Raw genomic sequence first — 17,968 nt, forward strand, 5'->3', positions numbered from 1 at the left:
GATAGCGAATGAAAGAGAAGAAAGCAGAAAATAAATGTAAACAAAAGAGGCTGCAGAGGGCTGGTGATTTATTCTCCGAGATAAAAAAGGAGAAAGTTGAAAGTAAAAGTAGACAGGAGTAAGAGTAAGAGTAAGAGTAGGTTAAGAGAAAAGTAAGAGTGAGGTGTGGTATTTGAAAGAGCAAGAGAGAGCAGACCAATGAATATACAACACTATACAGAGTTAGGGGAAAGAGAAGAAAGTTGAAAATAAAAATGGACAAGAGTAAGAAGACTAGAGTAAGAGTAGGTAAAAGTAAGAGTGAAGTAACGGTGTTTGAAAGAGCAAGAGAGAGAAGACCACTGAGTTTGCAAAGCCATGCTGAGTTAGGGCAGAGAGGGTTAGGGAAAGACATGCAAGAAGAAGCTGAATGTCAATACCTAGGAACGACTCTATCCGAAACTGACCTCTGTTCTGGCCTTTAACACTAACTACTATTTCCTGGAACAGTGCTTAGCTTTATTTATTTATTCCCTGTTTGTGTTGCCCTTGAACCGCTTCCTTTCATTGCTGTAGACAATGTGTAACCATGGAAGGGGAGGGGAGGGAAAAGAGAGGGATGGGTAGGCAGCAAACATAGCGAGGGAGAGAGAAGAGATTATTTTATTTTATTTTATTTGTTTCCTGTTTGTGTTGCCCTTGAACCGCTTCCTTTCATTGCTGCAGACAATGTGTAACCATTTTTTTATTTTTTTTTTACAACAAAGGAGGCAGCTCAAGGGCACACAAAAAAAGAAAACAATAATAAAAAAAAAGCCCGCTACTCGCTGCTCCCAAAAAAGAATTAAAAGAGGAGGCCGAAAGAAAGATCAATTTCGAGAGGAGAGGTGTCCTGATTCACTCCTCTTGAATGAGTTCAAGTCGTAGGCAGGAGGAAATACAGATGAAGGAAGATTGTTCCAGAGTTTACCAGCGTGAGGGTTGAAAGACTGAAGATGCTGGTTAACTCTTGCATAAGGGGTTTGGACAGTGTAGGGATGAGCATGAGTAGAAAGTCGTGTGCAGCGGAGCCGTGGTAGGAGGGGAGGCACGCAGTTAGCAAGTTAAGAAGAGCAGTCAGCGTGGAAATATCGATAGAAGATAGAGAGAGAGGCAACATCGCGGCGGAATTTAAGTGGTAGAAGGCTATCAGTAGGAGGAGGAGAGCTGATGAGACGAAGAGCCTTGGACTCCACTTTGTCCAGAAGAGCTGTGTGAGTGGAGCCCCCCCACACGTGAGATGCATACTCCATACGAGGGCGGACAAGGCCCCTGTATATGGATAGCAACTGCGCGGGGGAGAAGAACTGGCGGAGACGATACCTCGAGGAAGCTAATTTAGCAAGAGAGGAGATATAAAGTTTCCAGTTGAGATTTTGAGTTAAGGATAGGCCGAGGATGTTTAATGTTGAAGAAGGTGACAGCTGAGTGTAGTCGAAGAATAGGGGATAGGTATTTGAAAGATTGTGTCGAGTTGATAGGTGGAGAAATTGAGTTTTTGAGGCATTGAAGGACACAAGGTTCCTTCTGCCCCAATCAGAAATGATAGCAAGGTCTGAGGTTAAGCGTTCTGCAGCCTCCAGTCTGGAGTCGTGTACTTCCTGTTGTGATGGTCTTCTATTGAAAGAAGTTGAATAATGCAGAGTGGAGTCGTCGGCGTATGAGTGGACAGGACAGTTTGTTATGGAAAGAAGATCATTGATAAATAACAGGAAGAGAGTGGGTGATAGGACAGAGCCCTGTGGAACGCCACTGTTGATAGGTTTAGGGAAAGAGCAGTGACCGTCTACCACCGCAGAGATAGAACGGCCGGAAAGGAAACTGGAGATAAAGGAACAGAGAGAGGGATAGAATCCGAAAGAGGGCAGTTTAGAAAGCAAAGACTGGTGCCAGACTCTGTCGAAGGCTTTCGATATGTCTAGCGCAACAGAGAAAGTTTCACCGAAACGGCTAAGAGAGGATGACCAAGACTCAGTTAAGAGAGCAAGAAGATCGCCAGTAGAACGCCCCTTGCGGAATCCATACTGGCGATCAGATAAGAGGTTAGAAGTGGAAAGGTGCTTTTGAATCATCCGGTTAAGGATTGATTCAAAAGCTTTAGATAGACAGGAAAGTAAAGCTATAGGGCGGTAGTTTGAGGGATTGGAACGGTCACCCTTCTTAGGCACAGGCTGTACAAAGGCATACTTCCGGCAGGTAGGAAAGATAGATGTTGATAGGTAGAGACGAAAGAGTTTGACCAGGCAGGGTGTCAGCACAGAAGCACAGTTTTTAAGGACAATAGGAGGCACTCCATCAGGTCCATAAGCCTTCTGAGAGTTGAGGCCAGAGACGGCATAGAAAACATAATTTGGAAGAATCTTAATAACAGGCATAAAGGAGTCAGAGGGGGGATGAGTAGGAGGAATATGCCCAGAATTGTCCAGGGTGGAGTTCTTACAGAACGTTTGAGCGAAGAGTTCAGCCTTAGAGACAGATGAGACGGCAGTGTTGCCGTCAGGGTTAAGGAGAGGAGGGAAAGAGGAAGAAGTGAAATTGGAGGAGATATTTTTGGCAAGATGCCAGAAGTCACGGGAAGAATTAGAAGAAGCAAGGTGTTGACATTTTCTATTAATAAAAGAAGTTTTGGTAAGTCGGAGAATAGATTTGGCACGATTCCGGGCTGAAATGTAAAGGAAGGGAAGGGGAGGGAAAAAGGAAGAATGGGTAGACAGCAAACATAGAGAGGGAGAGAGAAAAGATTAGTTTTTTCTTTTATTTGTTTCCTGTTTGTGTTGCCCTTGAACCGCTTCCTTCCATTGCTGTAGAAAATATTGGAGTATGAAGGGGAGGTGAGGGAAGAGGCAGCGATGGACGGACAGGTAACAGGTAGAGAGGGAGAGAGAAGAGAGAGAGAGAGAGAGAGAGAGAGAGAGAGAGAGAGAGAGAGAGAGAGAGGAGTCAAGAAGGGAAGTGTGGGTATGGGAGCAAAGGACGGTATAGAGAACAGCCTTATCCACCCAGCTCTGTCACATGCATCAGGGACATGGACGTGGAGTGTGGCACAGAAATCACGAACACACGCTCTGGAAATGAGGAAAAGAGTGGCGTGTCAGGATGTGATGGGGAAAGTAATGAGAAAATGTTTGGTGTGTGGATAATAGGTTCATGCATGTGGTGTGTTAGGATGTGATGGGGAAAGTAATGAGAAAATGTTTGGTGTGTGGATAATAGGATCATGCATGTGGTGTGTCAGGATGTGATGGGGAAAGTAATGAGAAAATGTTTGATGTGTGGATAATAGGTTCATGCATGTGGTGTGTCAGGATGTGATGGGGAAAGTAGTGAGAAAATGTTTGGTGTGTGGATAATAGGATCATGCATGTGGTGTGTTAGGATGTGATGGGGAAAGTAATGAGAAAATGTTTGGTGTGTGGATAATAGGATCATGCATGTGGTGTGTTAGGATGTGATGGGGAAAGTAATGAGAAAATGTTTGGTGTGTGGATAATAGGATCATGCATGTGGTGTGTCAGGATGTGATGGGGAAAGTAATGAGAAAATGTTTGATGTGTGGATAATAGGTTCATGCATGTGGTGTGTCAGGATGTGATGGGGAAAGTAGTGAGAAAATGTTTGGTGTGTGGATAATAGGATCATGCATGTGGTGTGTTAGGATGTGATGGGGAAAGTAATGAGAAAATGTTTGGTGTGTGGATAATAGGATCATGCATGTGGTGTGTCAGGATGTGATGGGGAAAGTAATGAGAAAATGTTTGGTGTGTGGATAATAGGTTCATGCATGTGGTGTGTCAGGATAGGATGGAGAAAGTAATGAGAATGTGGATGAGTTTTGGTTCGGGTGTGACAGCAAGGGGAGTGGATTGTGGAGTGGGTGAGTGGGTGAAGCCTGGTGCTCTGAGACGGTTTGGACATGAGAATATAATGAGTAGGACCTGCAGTAGTAGTGGTAGTAGTAGTAGTAGTAGTAGTAGTAGTAGTAGTAGTAGTAAGAAGAAAAAGAACATAAAAAGAAACATAAGAGCATAAGAACACAGGGAGACTGCAAGAGGCCGGGTGGCCTACACAGGGCAGCTCCAGAATCCCCCCCACTACTCACGATGGGTGAGGTGTAGTTACAGGGGTTACAGGACGTTACACACAGACATTCACACATTCACATTATGTTATAATATGCACATTACATGATCCTCGTTTACTTTCGGTACGGGCGTACGCTCCAGTACCCTGTCACCTTACTGCACCCACACCTCACTACCACCTGTCATCCTCGTCCATGTAGCTATCCAGTCTACTCTTAAAACAAGCTATCGTCCCTGCACTATGTGATTGCTGAGTCTATTCCATTTCCCCACCACCCTATTACTAAACCAATGCTTGCCTATATCTCTCCTAAATCTATACTTTTCTAATTTAAATCCATTACTGCGTGTTCTATCCTGATGGCTAATTCTCAGTACCTTACTTATATCGCCATTGTTGTAACCCTTGACCCATTTGAATACTTCTATCAGATCTCCCCGCACTCTTCGTCTTTCTAGTGAATGTAAGTTTAGATGTTTCAGCCTATTTTGATATGGGAGGTTCCTCAGACCCTGAATCATCTTGGTCATCCTCCTCTGAACTGATTCTAGCAAGTTGATGTCCATTCTGTAGTGTGGGCACCAAAACTGGACAGCATAATCTAAGTGTGGCCTAACTAACGCTAAATGCGTGGAGCTGCCTCCTTTGTTGTAAAAAAAAAAAAAATAGAGTCTGAGAATGACCTCTACACTCCTGTTGGTTACCGTCCTGTTAATAAAGCCTAATACCCTGTTAGCCCTATTCCTCGCACTAATACAATGCTTCCTTAGTTTTAGGTCACAGTTCACTAACACTCCCAAATCCCTTTCACACTCTGATCTGCCTATCGCTGTGGTGTCTAAACTATACCCATGTAATGGGTTGCGTGTTCCTACACTTAGTACGCTACACTTGGTGATGTTAGAATTAATCTGCCATTTCTCTGACCAAGCTGACAGTTTGTTGAGATCCTCCTGCAGAGCTCTAGCATCCTCCCCTAAGAGTGCGTCCTATTTTGGTGTCATCTGCAAATTTACCAATGTCACTAGTTATCCCATTGTCTATGTCATTGATGTAGATAATGAATAAAAGCGGGCCTAAAACTGAACCTTGAGGAACCCCACTGGTAACATTCCCCATTCGGATTTTTTTACCGTTAATGGTAACCCTCTGTTTCCTGTCGCTAATCCACGCCTTAATCCAATCAAATACCTTCCCTCTTATCCCATGAGCCCTGACTTTATTTAACAGTCTCTGGTGAGGTACCTTATCGAAGGCCTTACTAAAATCAAGATAAACTACATCATAGCTCTCATCATTGTCAGCTGCCTCGTTTATTCTATTGTAAAAGGATATAAGATTAGTGAGGCACGATTTTCCTTTAATAAACCCATGCTATGAGTCGTGAATTAAACTTTGTCTGTCAATATGGTCCCTAATACTATCAGCTATTATTGACTCAATCATTTTACCTATAATTGACGTCAAACTAATCGGCCTATAGTTTTCCATAGAAGATTTGTCACCCTTCTTGAATACTGGAATAACGTGTGCCTGCCTCCATGAAATAGGCACCACTCCTGTGTTTAGTGACTTCCTAAATACTTATGTTAGCTGCCCACTGATTTCAGTTTCGCATTCCTTTATTACCCTGGGGAAAAGTTCATCTGGCCCTGGCGCCTTAGTGACTTTAAGTCTATCTATCCGTCTAATCACGAGCTCCCTACTTATGTTGATGTCGGTTAATCCTTCTACCTCTTCTCCCCTGCAGATCTGTTCTCCCTGATGTATATCATCTAATCTTTCTTTGGTAAATACAGTTAAAAAATATCTATTTAACTCCTCGCTCATTTCCTCATCTCTATCAATCAGTGATTCTCCTGACTTACGCGGCCCTATCCTATCCCTAACCTTGGTCTTATAAAGCTGAAAGAAACCCTTTGGATTGGTCTTTGCTTCCCTGGCAATTCTAATCTCATAATTACGTTTTGCTATACGCGTGTTTTTCTTTACTGTTCTAGCTAAATCGTTGTAACTTAGTAGTAGTAGTAGTAGTAGTAGTAGTAGTAGTAGTAGTAGTAATAGTGGTAGTGGTTGTAGTAGTAGTAGTGGTAGTAGTAGTAGTAGTAGTAATAGTAGAAGTAGTGGTAGTAGTAGTAGAAGTAATGGTAGTAGTAGTAGTAGTAGTAGTAGTAGTGGTAGTAGTAGCGGCAGTAGTAGCGAAGTTGCAGAAGTAGTAATAGGTGTTCTAGTTGTTGCTGAATATTACTATTTTTACTACTACTACTACTACTACTACTACTACTACTACTACCGCTACTGTTGCTGCTGCTGCCGCTGCTACCAAACTCGCCACAACGTTTCAAACCCTGACATATGGACGCAGACTCGATGAAAACTAGATTTCCAAACGTTTTGCCTCCGTGAAAAAGAGAGAGAGAGAGAGAGAGAGAGAGAGAGAGAGAGAGAGAGAGAGAGAGAGAGAGAGAGAGAGAGAGAGAGAGAGAGAGAGAGAGAGAGAGAGAGAGAGAGAGAGAAATTTACATAGATTTACATAGAAAATCAGACCACACAGACCCCATGGTCCAGACTAGGTGGTCTGTCCTTAAACCTAAGTGATTGTACAGAAGGATCCAAAACGTTGCATTTCTACTGTAGTTAGTATTGAGTTGAAGGAAGTGACGGTCGAGCTTGTTTTTAACCCGAGAACGTCGGCAGACCCTTTTCTGGGCTTTCACGAGTCGTGGCTGTGGTACGGTGGACCCTAAAAAGGGCTCACCATAAAACACCTAATTCGAGCTAATTGTAGGTGGTGGCGGCATAGAGCAACCCACCATACATGCTCTGGGTCATAGTGGTGGGTGAGTGATCTTGAGATGGGCTTTTTGTCATAGGTGGTGCAGTAAGGTCATGGCAGACTGAATTAGCTATCCACATAGTAATCACTTGTCAAATTCTTTAGAGTAGACAACAAGCGACTCTCGGCTAGATGCCACGCGTCAAAAGACTGTTTATTTTGTAACAAACACCACCCAAAAAAAGAATGGAGTGTGAGTAAAAGTAAATATTTTTAACGGCTTTATGGTTATGAGAGGAGTACTCTGATGTATGTTCCATGCTCTTTTCTTAGTCTCAAAATGCAGTGTAATTTTGCCGTTTCTCGGCCACTTCTCGGTTTTCCCATAGCTGAAGCTCACGGGTTAAGGAGTCAATCGTGTTACACTGGACCACTGAAGGTGGGAGCTTATTCCATTCTCGCACTACAACGTTGGTGAAGAAAAATTTGGTGCAGTCTGAATTTACTTGTCTACATTTGAGTTTTATGCCATTGTTCCTCGTTCGCAAAGTGTCATCGATCATAAACAATTATGTTCTGTCTACATTCGTAAAACCATTAAGTATTTTAAAACATTCGATCAGTTTTCCTCGGAGGCGACGTTTCTCAAGAGAGAACATGTTAAGGGTGGAAAGCCTCTCTTCGGAAGATTTGTTGCGCAAGAAAGGGATCATTTTTGTTGCCCGACGCTGAACACCTTCTAATTTAGCAATGTCCTTTGCATGGTGGGGAGACCAAAACTGTACCGCATATTCCAAGTGGGGTCTTACTAAACTATTGTAGAGCGGAAGTATTACATCTTTATTCTTGAATAAAAAGTTTATTTTAAAGAAGCCCAACATTCTGTTCGCTTTATTTGCTGCATTGATGCATTGATGTGAGAATTTGAGGTTTGACGCGATTTTTACCCCCAAGTCCTTAACGCATTGAACGCTTGTGAGTTTAACGCCGCGCATTTCGTAATCGAACATCTTATTTCTTGTTCCAACTTGAAGGACCTGGCACTTGTCTACGTTAAAGGGCATCTCCCATCTAGCCGACCAAGCTGAAATTTTGTGCAAATCCTCTTGGAGGCTTTGCCTGTCTTCGTCAGTGAGAACCGAGCTACCAATCTTTGTGTCGTCTGCAAATTTACTAATGCGATTATTGAGTCCAACATCCACATCGTTGATGTAAATAATGAAGAGCACTGGGCCAAGAACCGAGCCCTGAGAGAGAGAGAGAGAGAGAGAGAGAGAGAGAGAGAGAGAGAGAGAGAGAGAGAGAGAGAGAGAGAGAGAGAGAGAGAGAGAGAGAGAGAGAGAGAGAGAGAGAGAGAGAGAGAGAGAGAGAGAGAGAGAGAGAGAGAGAGAGAGAGAGAGAGAGAGAGAGAGAGAGAGAGAGAGAGATTGAAATAACATCATTCTTCGTAAGCGGAAGTAATCTGTTCTGGTCTCTCTTTTTATCTCTTATTATTTTCCCTTTCCTCGTGAGTCCGTTGATGAGTTTGTCGTCGCCGCGGGAACACAAACCACGGCGAGGGTTGCAATAGTTAATGAGCTCAGGTGCGGCGGCGGTGGTGGGTGGGGGGGGCGGTTACCTGGCGGCCCGGGGGATTAGGGATGAGGGGCAGGGAAGGGAGGTGAAGGATGAGATAAAGAAGTAAAGGGAAAAAGGAGGGAAAGCTAAATTAAGGAAGGGAAGGCAAGGAAGAGGAAGAATAAGATAGCAAAGAGGAAGGGCAGAGAAGGGAAGGCAGAGGAAGAATCAAAGAAAAGGGAAGGGTAGAGAAGGAAAGAGTAAGGAAAAAAAAGGAAGGGAAGGGAAGGGAGTAAAAGGATAAGGTGAGGAAGGAAAGAGCAGTGAAGGAAAGGGAAGGCAGAGGAAGTATCAAAGAGAAGGGAAGGGTAGGGAAAGGAAAGGAAAGGAATGGAAGGAAAGGAAGGGAGGAGAAAGAGAAGGTGAGGAAGGGAAGAGAAGTGAAGGGAACGGAAGGCAGAGGAAGTATGAGAGAGAAGGGAAGGGTAGAGAAGGGATGAGTAGGACATGGAAAGGAAGGTTTCGGTGAAGGATGAAATAAAGAAGGAAAGGGAAGAGGAGGGAAAGATAAATTAAGGAAGGAAAGGCAAGGAAGAGGAAGAATAAGATGGCAAAGATTAGAAAAGAGGAAGGGAAGAAAGGTGAAGGGAAAGGAAGGAGAAAAAAAAATAGTAGAAAATATGATACCTTTCCCTCTCACAGAATGATGGAAATATGAAAGAGAAAAGAATGAAGGGAGGAATGAGCGAGGGAATGAAAGACAGACACATATAAGGAAAGAAAGAATGAAGGAATGAAAGAGTGACCGAATGAAAGACAGACACAAATAATGAAAGGAAGAAGGAAGGAAGGAAGGAATAAGTGACCAAATGAAAGACATAAACAGACAACGAAGGAGAGAATGAAGGAAGGAAGGAGTAACCAAATGAAGGACAGACGCAAATAACGAAAGAAATAATTAATGAATGAAAAAGCAACCAAATGAAAGGCAGAAACAGATAACGAAGGAGAGAATGAAGGAATGAAGGAGTGACCGAATAGACGCAAGACACAAAAGAACGTTGAGACATTCGTAAGCTGAAGTAATCTGTTCTGGTCTGTCTCTCATATTTGCTCTTTTATTCCCCTTTCTTAACAGCACAGGAGACAGCTCAAGGGCAGTAACACATAACAAACAGCAGCAACAACAACAACAACAACAACAACAACAACAACAACAACAACAACAACAACAACAACAACAACAAAAGGCCGCTAGTCACTGCCCCAATAACAGTAAACAGCATAAGAGGCCAAAAGAGAGTCGTGAGTCCGTTGATACACTTAAAGATTAATATTGAAACAGGTATATGATTTTTGACGTCACTCATGTAGCCAGCCAGTCAACAGGTGCGTCCCCGTAATTAGCAGGTGTGTGTACTGCACCTGCCGCGTCCAGCTGTTGGGTGACGGAGCTTTGAAAGGAACACTTCACTGGACGAACTTACGGGGGAGAATAATGAGGCCACTTTGTTAATGTGAAACTTGTCAAAGCGAGAAAATAGTAAAGGTAAAGTAGAGGAAGAAAAGTAGCGAGGGAAAAGACAGAAATAGGGAGGAAAAATAAAGAGGAAGAAAGGGAGAAATAATTAGTTAATATTCAAGACATGGAAAGTTAAAAAATAAAGGAGAGAAAAGTGAAAGAAGAGGATGAAAAAAGAGGGTAGAGAAAGGAAAATATAGAGAGAAAGGAAGCGGAAGAAAAGAAGAAAATAGCAGAGAAAAGTTAAAGAAGTGAAAGAAAAGGGAAGGGAGAAAGGGAGAGAAAATCAAAAGAGGAGGAAGAAAGATGGAGGAAGGTAAAAGGGAAAGAGAGACAAAGGAGAAGTTAAGAGAAGAGGAAAATAGGAGAGAAAAGGAAATAACAAAAGAAAAGGAAAAAGGAAAAAAATATGAATAAGGAGAAAAAAGAAAAGAGGAGGAAGAAAAAGAAGGAAAGAGGAAAAGAGGAAAAGAAAGACAAATAAAAGTTAAGACAAAAGGAACAAAGAATAAAAAGAAAATACGAAAGAAAATTAAAAGAAAAATAGGGAAAAGAAAGGAAAAGGAGGAGGAAAAAAGGGAAACAAGACAAAAAAAAGAGGTTAAGAGAAGTGGAACAAAGGAGAACAGGAAAATAGGAAAGAAAAGGAAAAAAAAAATCGGGCACATCGATTTCTACCTCCATGAAAAAAAAAATCTAAAAAAAAATCCCTCATGCAACAAAACCGCTTCCAAACCCAAGCTGAAAAAGTGATGATGGAAAAACGAAAAAGGGGCAGCTATATATTTCCGGCCTCTCTCTCACACACACACACACACACACACACGCACCGTTTCTATCAGTACAATAATTGAAGGTTGAAACGGCGGTGTGTGTGTGTGTGTGTGTGTGAGTGTGAGAGAGAGAGAGAGAGAGAGAGAGAGAGAGAGAGAGAGAGAGAGAGAGAGAGAGAGAGAGAGAGAGAGAGAGAGAGAGAGAGAGAGAGAGAGAGAGAGAGAGAGAGAGAGAGAGAGAGAGAGAGAGAGAGATATGGGTGGTGGAGTTTTTCGAGGGGTGAGGGAAAGGGAGAAGGGGAGGAGGAGGGATGGAAGGGGTGATAAGCGGGGTAGGGGACTGGGCTTGGGGAGTGGGGAGGGGAGGGATGAGGGAGTGGAAAAATGGGAGAAATTTAGTGGATGGGCTGTTGTGGAAAGGTGGAGGTGGTGGAGGGGGGGAGGAGGAGGGGGAGGAAAATTACAAGGGAGGATAAATGCAGGTGGGGAGGGAAGGAGGAAGGGAAAGACAGGAGGAAGAAGGGAGGGAAGTAAGGAAGAAGGGGAAGACAGGTAGGAGGAGGAAGGGAAGAAAGGAAGGAAGGGAAAACAGGAATGAGGAGAAGGGGAAGTAAGGAAGAAAGGGAGGAAGAGAAGGGAAGGGAAGGGAAAAGAGGGGAAGGGGAAGGAAGAGAAAAAGGAAAAGAAGGAATGAAAAATTATGGAAGGAAAGGGGAGGGAAGGAAGAGAGGAAGGGAGAGGGAAGGGAAAGGAAGATAAGGGAAGGATGATAATAGAGAGGAAAGTAGGATGGAGAAAAGAGGGGAAGAGGAAGAAAGAGAAAAGAAAGAAGAAAATAGAATGAAAGGAAAGGGAGGGGAAGGGAATGGAAAGGAAAGGAAGGGAAGGGCGTGGCAGCGTAGACAGTAATGCAGGCTGAAAGAAAGTGAAGGGAGGAGAAAAGAGGAAGGGAAGAGAAGGGAAAGGAAGGGTAAGAAACAGAAGGGAAGGCAGAGGGAGTATAAGAGAGAAGGGAAAGGAAGTGAAGGGAAGAAAGGGAAACGAAGGGGAGAGTAAGACAGAGAAGCGATGGGAAGAGGAAGGGATATGAAGGGAAAAGAACGAAGAAAAATGTACAAAAGGGAATGGAAGGAAAGGGAAGGGCGTGACGTGGTGGACAGTGATGCACGGTGAAGGGAAGGAAGGGAAGAGAGAGGAGGAACAAGGTAAGGAAGGGAAGGGAAGAGAAAATTAATGTAATGGAAAAGATGGAAGAGTAGTTTGAAAGTGAAGGAAAGGGAAACGTACAGGTCAACACACAAGGACCCATGCACTCATTCTGGTCCCCTGCAAAACACAAGATTTCGGTGGTAATGACATCAGTAAGGTGGGTAACGAAGAGATATTTCGGCGCTTCAGGGAATCGTTTGCTAAAGTGAGGGACTTCGGGGGGGTGCCGGCTGTTTGTGGGGTTTTGCCGAGGAGGGGGGTGGGAGAGGGATGGCTTTCCAGAGCCTTACCAGTAAACAGCAGGCTGGCGGCCCACTGTAAGCGAAATGGTTGGCTTTTCCTTGATAATTGGGACCTCTTCTACAATAAAGGCACCTTGTATGCCAAGGATGGCGTGCACCTGTCACTCCAGGGGGTGGAGGTTCTCGCAGACTCCCTCGAGCGATCACTTAGCACCCTACAGAATTTTTTAGAGTAGGCGAGGGGGGAGGACCTGTCAATGCATCGCAGACTGGGACTAGGGGGCGCAGGAGAAATCGAAAGGATATAAGAAAGGATGGGCTAACGGCTTATTACACCAACAGTAGGAGTCTCAGGAAAAAGATAGATCTACTGAGGGGGAAAGCATGTGTCGAGAAATTCGACATTATAGCTATCACGGAAACATGGGTGGATACTGCAAACAAAAACTTCATGTCGGAGTATGAAATAGATGGTTACCAGATGTTTCACAAAGATAGAAAGGGAAGAAGGGGAGGGGGGGTGGCACTTTATGTTAAAGACACACTTAAATGTTTCGCTAACAACTCTATTCAAACAAATGGCGACTCAGAATCAGTTTGGGTGGACGTCCACAAAGGGAAAGACAAACTAATTCTAGGGGTTCTTTACAGGCCACCCAACCATAGCAGGCAGGACACTGATATATTGCTCCAAGAGGTAGGCAGGGCGAGCAGGAGCAAAAATGTCTGCATAATGGGGGATTTTAACTATAGGAATATAGATTGGGAAGGCGTGGTGGGTGATCTAGAGTCTGAGGATTTTCTGAAAGTAGTACAAGATAATTTTCTCAAGCAGACAGTAACAGAGCCCACCAGGGGTAACAACATTCTGGACTTGGTCTTAACTAACACCGAGAATATGATAGCGAGCTAGATGTTGGGGGAGAATTAGGTGGCAGTGATCACAAGGAAATTAGGTTTAAATTAGACTGGGCGGTGACCCATGAACTCAACCCTGTGTTGGTGCCTGACTTTAGAAGAGCTGATTATGAGGGGCTCAGAAGACACCTTGAGGAGGTAAATTGGGAAACCTTAGGGCTGGATGAGGGCCAGATTTCAGGGCTGGAACCGGAAAGACAGGGGAACCATGTAGAAATGACCTACAATAATTTAGTTAGAGAAATTGCAGACAGAGACAGCATATCCCTTACCAAGCACGTAGGAAGGAAAATATCGACCCCAAATGGATGACCCGGAGACTCAGGCATGAGATAGGCTTGAAGAGAAGAATTTATAGGAAAATAAAGAACGGAGAAACCCACCTCAGGGGTAGGAATGTTGAGCTAGCCAGGTCGGTGAAGAAGAACACCCGCCTAGCAAAAAGAAATTATGAGATTAGGGTAGCCAACGAGGCCAAGAGCGATCTCAAGGGCTTATTCAAATTGTACAGGACGAAAACAAGGGACAGAATTGGACCGTTGAAAACAAACACGGGCGAGCTCGTTGAGAATGGAGAAGATATGAGTCAAATGATGAATGACTATTTCCTCTCAGTTTTCACGCAGGAAAATCTAACAACCATTCCGGAAAGAGTTCAGGTATATGAGGGTGACGAGAACGACAAGTTGAGGGATGTGATCATCACTAGGCAAGTAGTCCAGGATGAGATTTGTAGGTTGAAGAAAAATAAATCGCCGGGCCCAGACGAAGTATTCCCAAGGGTTCTGATAGAGTGCAAGGAAGTCCTTAGTGACCCTCTTGCCGATATCTTTAAGATGTCGGTAAATTCTGGGTATGTGCCCAATCAATGGAAAGTAGCTAATGTGACGCCGATTTTCAAAAAGGGAGACAAGTCAGCCACCTCAAACTATCGCCCAATTAGCTTAACATCAGTTGTAGGAAAGATGTTGGAGTCAATTATAGCATTCGGGACCATCTAGAAAAGCATAATTTAATTCATGATTCACAACATGGGTTCACAAACGGTAGGTCTTGCCTTACAAACCTGTTGTCCTTCTACACTAAAGTAATCGAGGCGGTTGACAGAGATGAAAACTATGACATATTATATCTAGATTTCAGTAAAGCGTTCGACAAAGTCCCTCATCACCGGCTGTTACTAAAATTACAGGCTCACGGCGTAGATGGGAAAGTTTTGAACTGGATCAGGGCGTGGCTTAGTGGTAGGAAGCAGAGAGTGCAAATCAATGGTAAGAAATCTGAATGGGGCAGTGTTACGAGTGGAGTCCCACAGGGGTCGGTGCTGGGTCCTCTGCTTTTTATTATTTACATCAATGACTTGGACACAGGAATTAATAGCGATGTCAGTAAGTTCGCAGATGATACCAAGATCGGTAGAGTAATCCAATCAGACAGCGACGCTACCGTTCTCCAGGATGAGCTTGACAGACTATATGATTGGGCGAGGAAGTGGCAGATGGAATTCAATGTCGGGAAGTGTAGCAGTTTGAGTGTAGGTAGGAATAGCCCCTTACACAATTACTCCTTAAATAACACTCCTCTAAGCAGGTCTGGGCGTGAGACAGATTTAGGAGTCCTAGTGAGCGCTGACCTCCGTCCTAGGGCTCAATGCATTCAGGCTAAAAATCGGGCAAACAGAGTACTAGGTTTCATCTCAAGGAGCGTGAGCAATAGGAGCGCTGAAGTCATCCTCAAACTTTACTTAGCACTAGCTAGACCTCATCTCGATTATGCAGTTCAGTTCTGGTCCCCCTATTATAGAATGGATATCAAGATGTTAGAATCTGTACAGAGGAGGATGACAAAGATGATTCAGGGGGTGAGAAACTTACCTTATGAAGACAGGCTGAAGCAGTTAAATCTACACTCTCTAGAAAGGCGAAGGTTGCGAGGAGATTTGATCGAAGTTTATAAATGGATGAAGGGATTTAATAAAGGGGATGTCAATAAAATTTTGAGAGTGAAAGAGCCAGGCAGGACGCGTGGCAATGGTTTTAAGTTAGACAAATTCAGATTCAACAAAGACATAGGCAAGAATTGGTTCACTAATAGAGTGGTGGACGAATGGAACAGGCTTGGGAGCCATGTTGTGGGTGCCAATACCATAGATACATTCAAGAAGAGGTTAGATAAAGCCATGGATGGTGATGTAAGGTGGGGTTGAGTGTACAGGAGCTGCCTTGTATAGGCCAACCGGCCTCTTGCAGACTCCTTACGTTCTCATGTTCTTATGTTCTCGTTCTGGACCCCTGCAACACAACAGTCTACGGGAGCTGGGCCGAGGGTTTCGTTAAGTGTACGTGTAAGGCAGAGTGTTCAACTAAGGAGTGTTTAGTGTAAGAATAATGTGCTGTGCAATTTATAATATCATAAGTTCTGTCTGCGGCAACAAGTGGACTGTAATGTTGCAATGTGTGGGGGAGAGTTTAGTTAGAAACGGGAGGTGGTTTTGTCACACACACACACACACACACACACACACACACACACACACGTACGCACGCACACACGCACGCACGCACGCACGCACTCACCCACCCACCCACCCACACACGCACGCACCCACCCACCCACACCCACACCCACACACACACACACACAGACCGTCTTGTTCCCGAGGTTCGTGACGCGGCACCTCAGCGTCGCCGTCCCGCCCAACAGCGCCGTCACGTTCCCGGAGGCGCAGGTGTCGAACGATGGCGGCTCGGGCGGGGCAGCTGGCGGAGTGGCTGCCGGGGGAGTGACGGCGTGTGTTCCTCCTGAAAGTGGGACTGGCGGTGGGCGGAGCTCAGAGGGCGGGGGCTGAGGGGCTGGCCATGACCCCGCCTGGACGCCCGCCGGGACACCTATGGTAGGGGGTGAAGAGGGGTGTTAGCCATCGGGGAAGGGGAGGAGTGGGATTTCATATGGAAGAGAGGAAAAGGAAGAGGAGGAGGAGAAGGAGGAATAGATGAAGATGAAGAAGAGGAGGAGACATGTTAAAAGGAGAAAGTTGTGATGAAAATATAAAGGGAGCGGGAATATAGAAAGGATGTGAAGAAGGAAGCGTATGAAGGAAGGGGAAGGAAAGAAAGTAGAAATAAAGGAAGGAAGGAAAAGACTGTGGCGATGGAAGAGAGAAGAAAGAAAAAAGAAAAGAAGCAGGTTATAGAGGAAAGGGAATAGAAAAAATACAAATAAAGGAAGGAAAAGAATATAGGGATGGAAGAGAAAAGAAGGAACAAAGCGAAAAAGCAGGTTACGAAAGAGGAAAGAAAGGAAGAGGAGGAGGAGGAGGAGGAGGAGAAGAAGAAAATAAAAAGTGCGATGAAGACAAAGGAACTAAGGAAGAAATAAGCGAAAAGTAAAATTGTGAGGCGAGAAGAATATACAAAAAAATAAAAGACGTGAGCTAAAATATAGTACAACACGGAACAGGAGGAGGAGGAAGAGGAGGAGGAGGAGAGACAGACGAGAAAATGAAAAGCTGAAGTGGAAGTGGGTTGACGTATTATATGGTGTGTGTGTGTGTGTGTGTGTGTGTGTGTGTGTGTGTGTCCAGGTAATGAATCATGCACAGGTGTTTGTGAATCATTAGTCACACATTTTACACTAATAGAAACGTGTTATTTGAGAGATTAATAGAATACAAAATAATACAACATTGTTACAGTAATATTCTAATGCGTGTAATTATGAACTCGACCGCTGCCTGTCTGTCTGTATGTATGTATGTATGTTTGTAAGCGCTCGTATGATGTATATTTTTCACTTGTTTCTGATAACTTCAACAATTTCAATAGTGGAGGAGGAAGAGGAGTAGGATTATGAGGAAGAGGAAGAGGAGGAGGAAAAGAAAGAAGAGGGAGAGGAAGAGAAAGAGGAAAAAGGAAAAGAAAAAGAGAAAAAAGATAATTTGTAGGAAGAGGAAGAGGATGAAAAGGAAGGGATAAAGAGAAAGAGGAAAAAGGAAAAGAAAAAGATAAAAGAGAACGAACAAAAAGAGAACGCGAAAGGGAAAGTTCATGGGAAATGGAGAGAGAAAAAGTAAAAGTGTGAGAGAGAAAGAAAAAGGAGGAGGCGAAGACAAGCAGAAGACGAAGACAATAAGAAAAAGAAAAAAGAAAAGAAAAAGGAAGAGGGAGAGGATGAGGAAACATGTATGGACGCAAGAAAAATTAGGTTAAAAAAATGAACAAACAAAAACTGTCGTGATGGACTTTACTGTTCTTGTTTACGCCCTTGAATTCTGCCCTGTATCAAGTTCCTTCGTGACCGTCTCTTTCTTCTTCTTTGCATGCTCATCCCGTTGTTTCCAGCTCTCGCGTTAGTTTGGAGATAAATAAAACACAGCTGGCGTGATCGACGTTACTGCCCTTGTTTGTGTCCTTGAAGACCTGCATCACATCCCCGCCTGATCGTCTCTTCCTTCTTCCGGCGTAAAGAGATTGCGGAGGAGGAGGAGGAAACATGGAAACTTGGAATGACAGGCAACAGAAAGCCTGCTGGCTCATTACGAGGTTGCCTGCTGTGGAGCCGTGGTCTGCATGACAGTCACTTGGTGCTTGCAGAGCAGTTCAAAGCACTTCGGTGCGTATATTCAGTTTACTCCTGTTGTCACGAAGTGACGTACGATGCGATTTTTGAAGGAGTTGACGGTTTCTGCACTTACTACTTCAGCAAGGAGGTCGTTCCAATGGCGTATTACTCGGTTAGAGAAGAAACTCCTACCAATGTCTGTATTGTATCGCTTCGCTTGAATGGGCAGGTCGTTGTTTCTAGTACTTGAGTTGGTCTGTAGCCCAAAGAGCTTGGAGTGGTCGACGTTTCTGAAGTTCTTTAGGTACTT

General features: G+C 44.0%; 1 protein-coding gene across 1 annotated transcript in view; it reads right to left on the bottom strand.

Annotated features, from left to right (window-relative positions):
• Positions 1-17,522, bottom strand: part of LOC126991471 (uncharacterized) — a 29,241-nt gene extending 11,719 nt beyond the window's left edge. Inside the window, exons 1-2 of the mRNA XM_050850228.1 lie at positions 17,492-17,522; positions 15,741-15,986 (exon numbers count right to left, since the gene is read on the bottom strand). Of these exons, the coding sequence (XP_050706185.1) occupies positions 15,741-15,986; positions 17,492-17,522 (277 nt within the window). The remainder of the gene's footprint in view (positions 1-15,740; positions 15,987-17,491) is intronic.
• Positions 17,523-17,968: the final 446 nt, after the last annotated feature.

The sequence above is a fragment of the Eriocheir sinensis genome, unplaced genomic scaffold, assembly GCF_024679095.1.
Source record: "Eriocheir sinensis breed Jianghai 21 unplaced genomic scaffold, ASM2467909v1 Scaffold287, whole genome shotgun sequence".
Taxonomy (NCBI): domain Eukaryota; kingdom Metazoa; phylum Arthropoda; class Malacostraca; order Decapoda; family Varunidae; genus Eriocheir; species Eriocheir sinensis.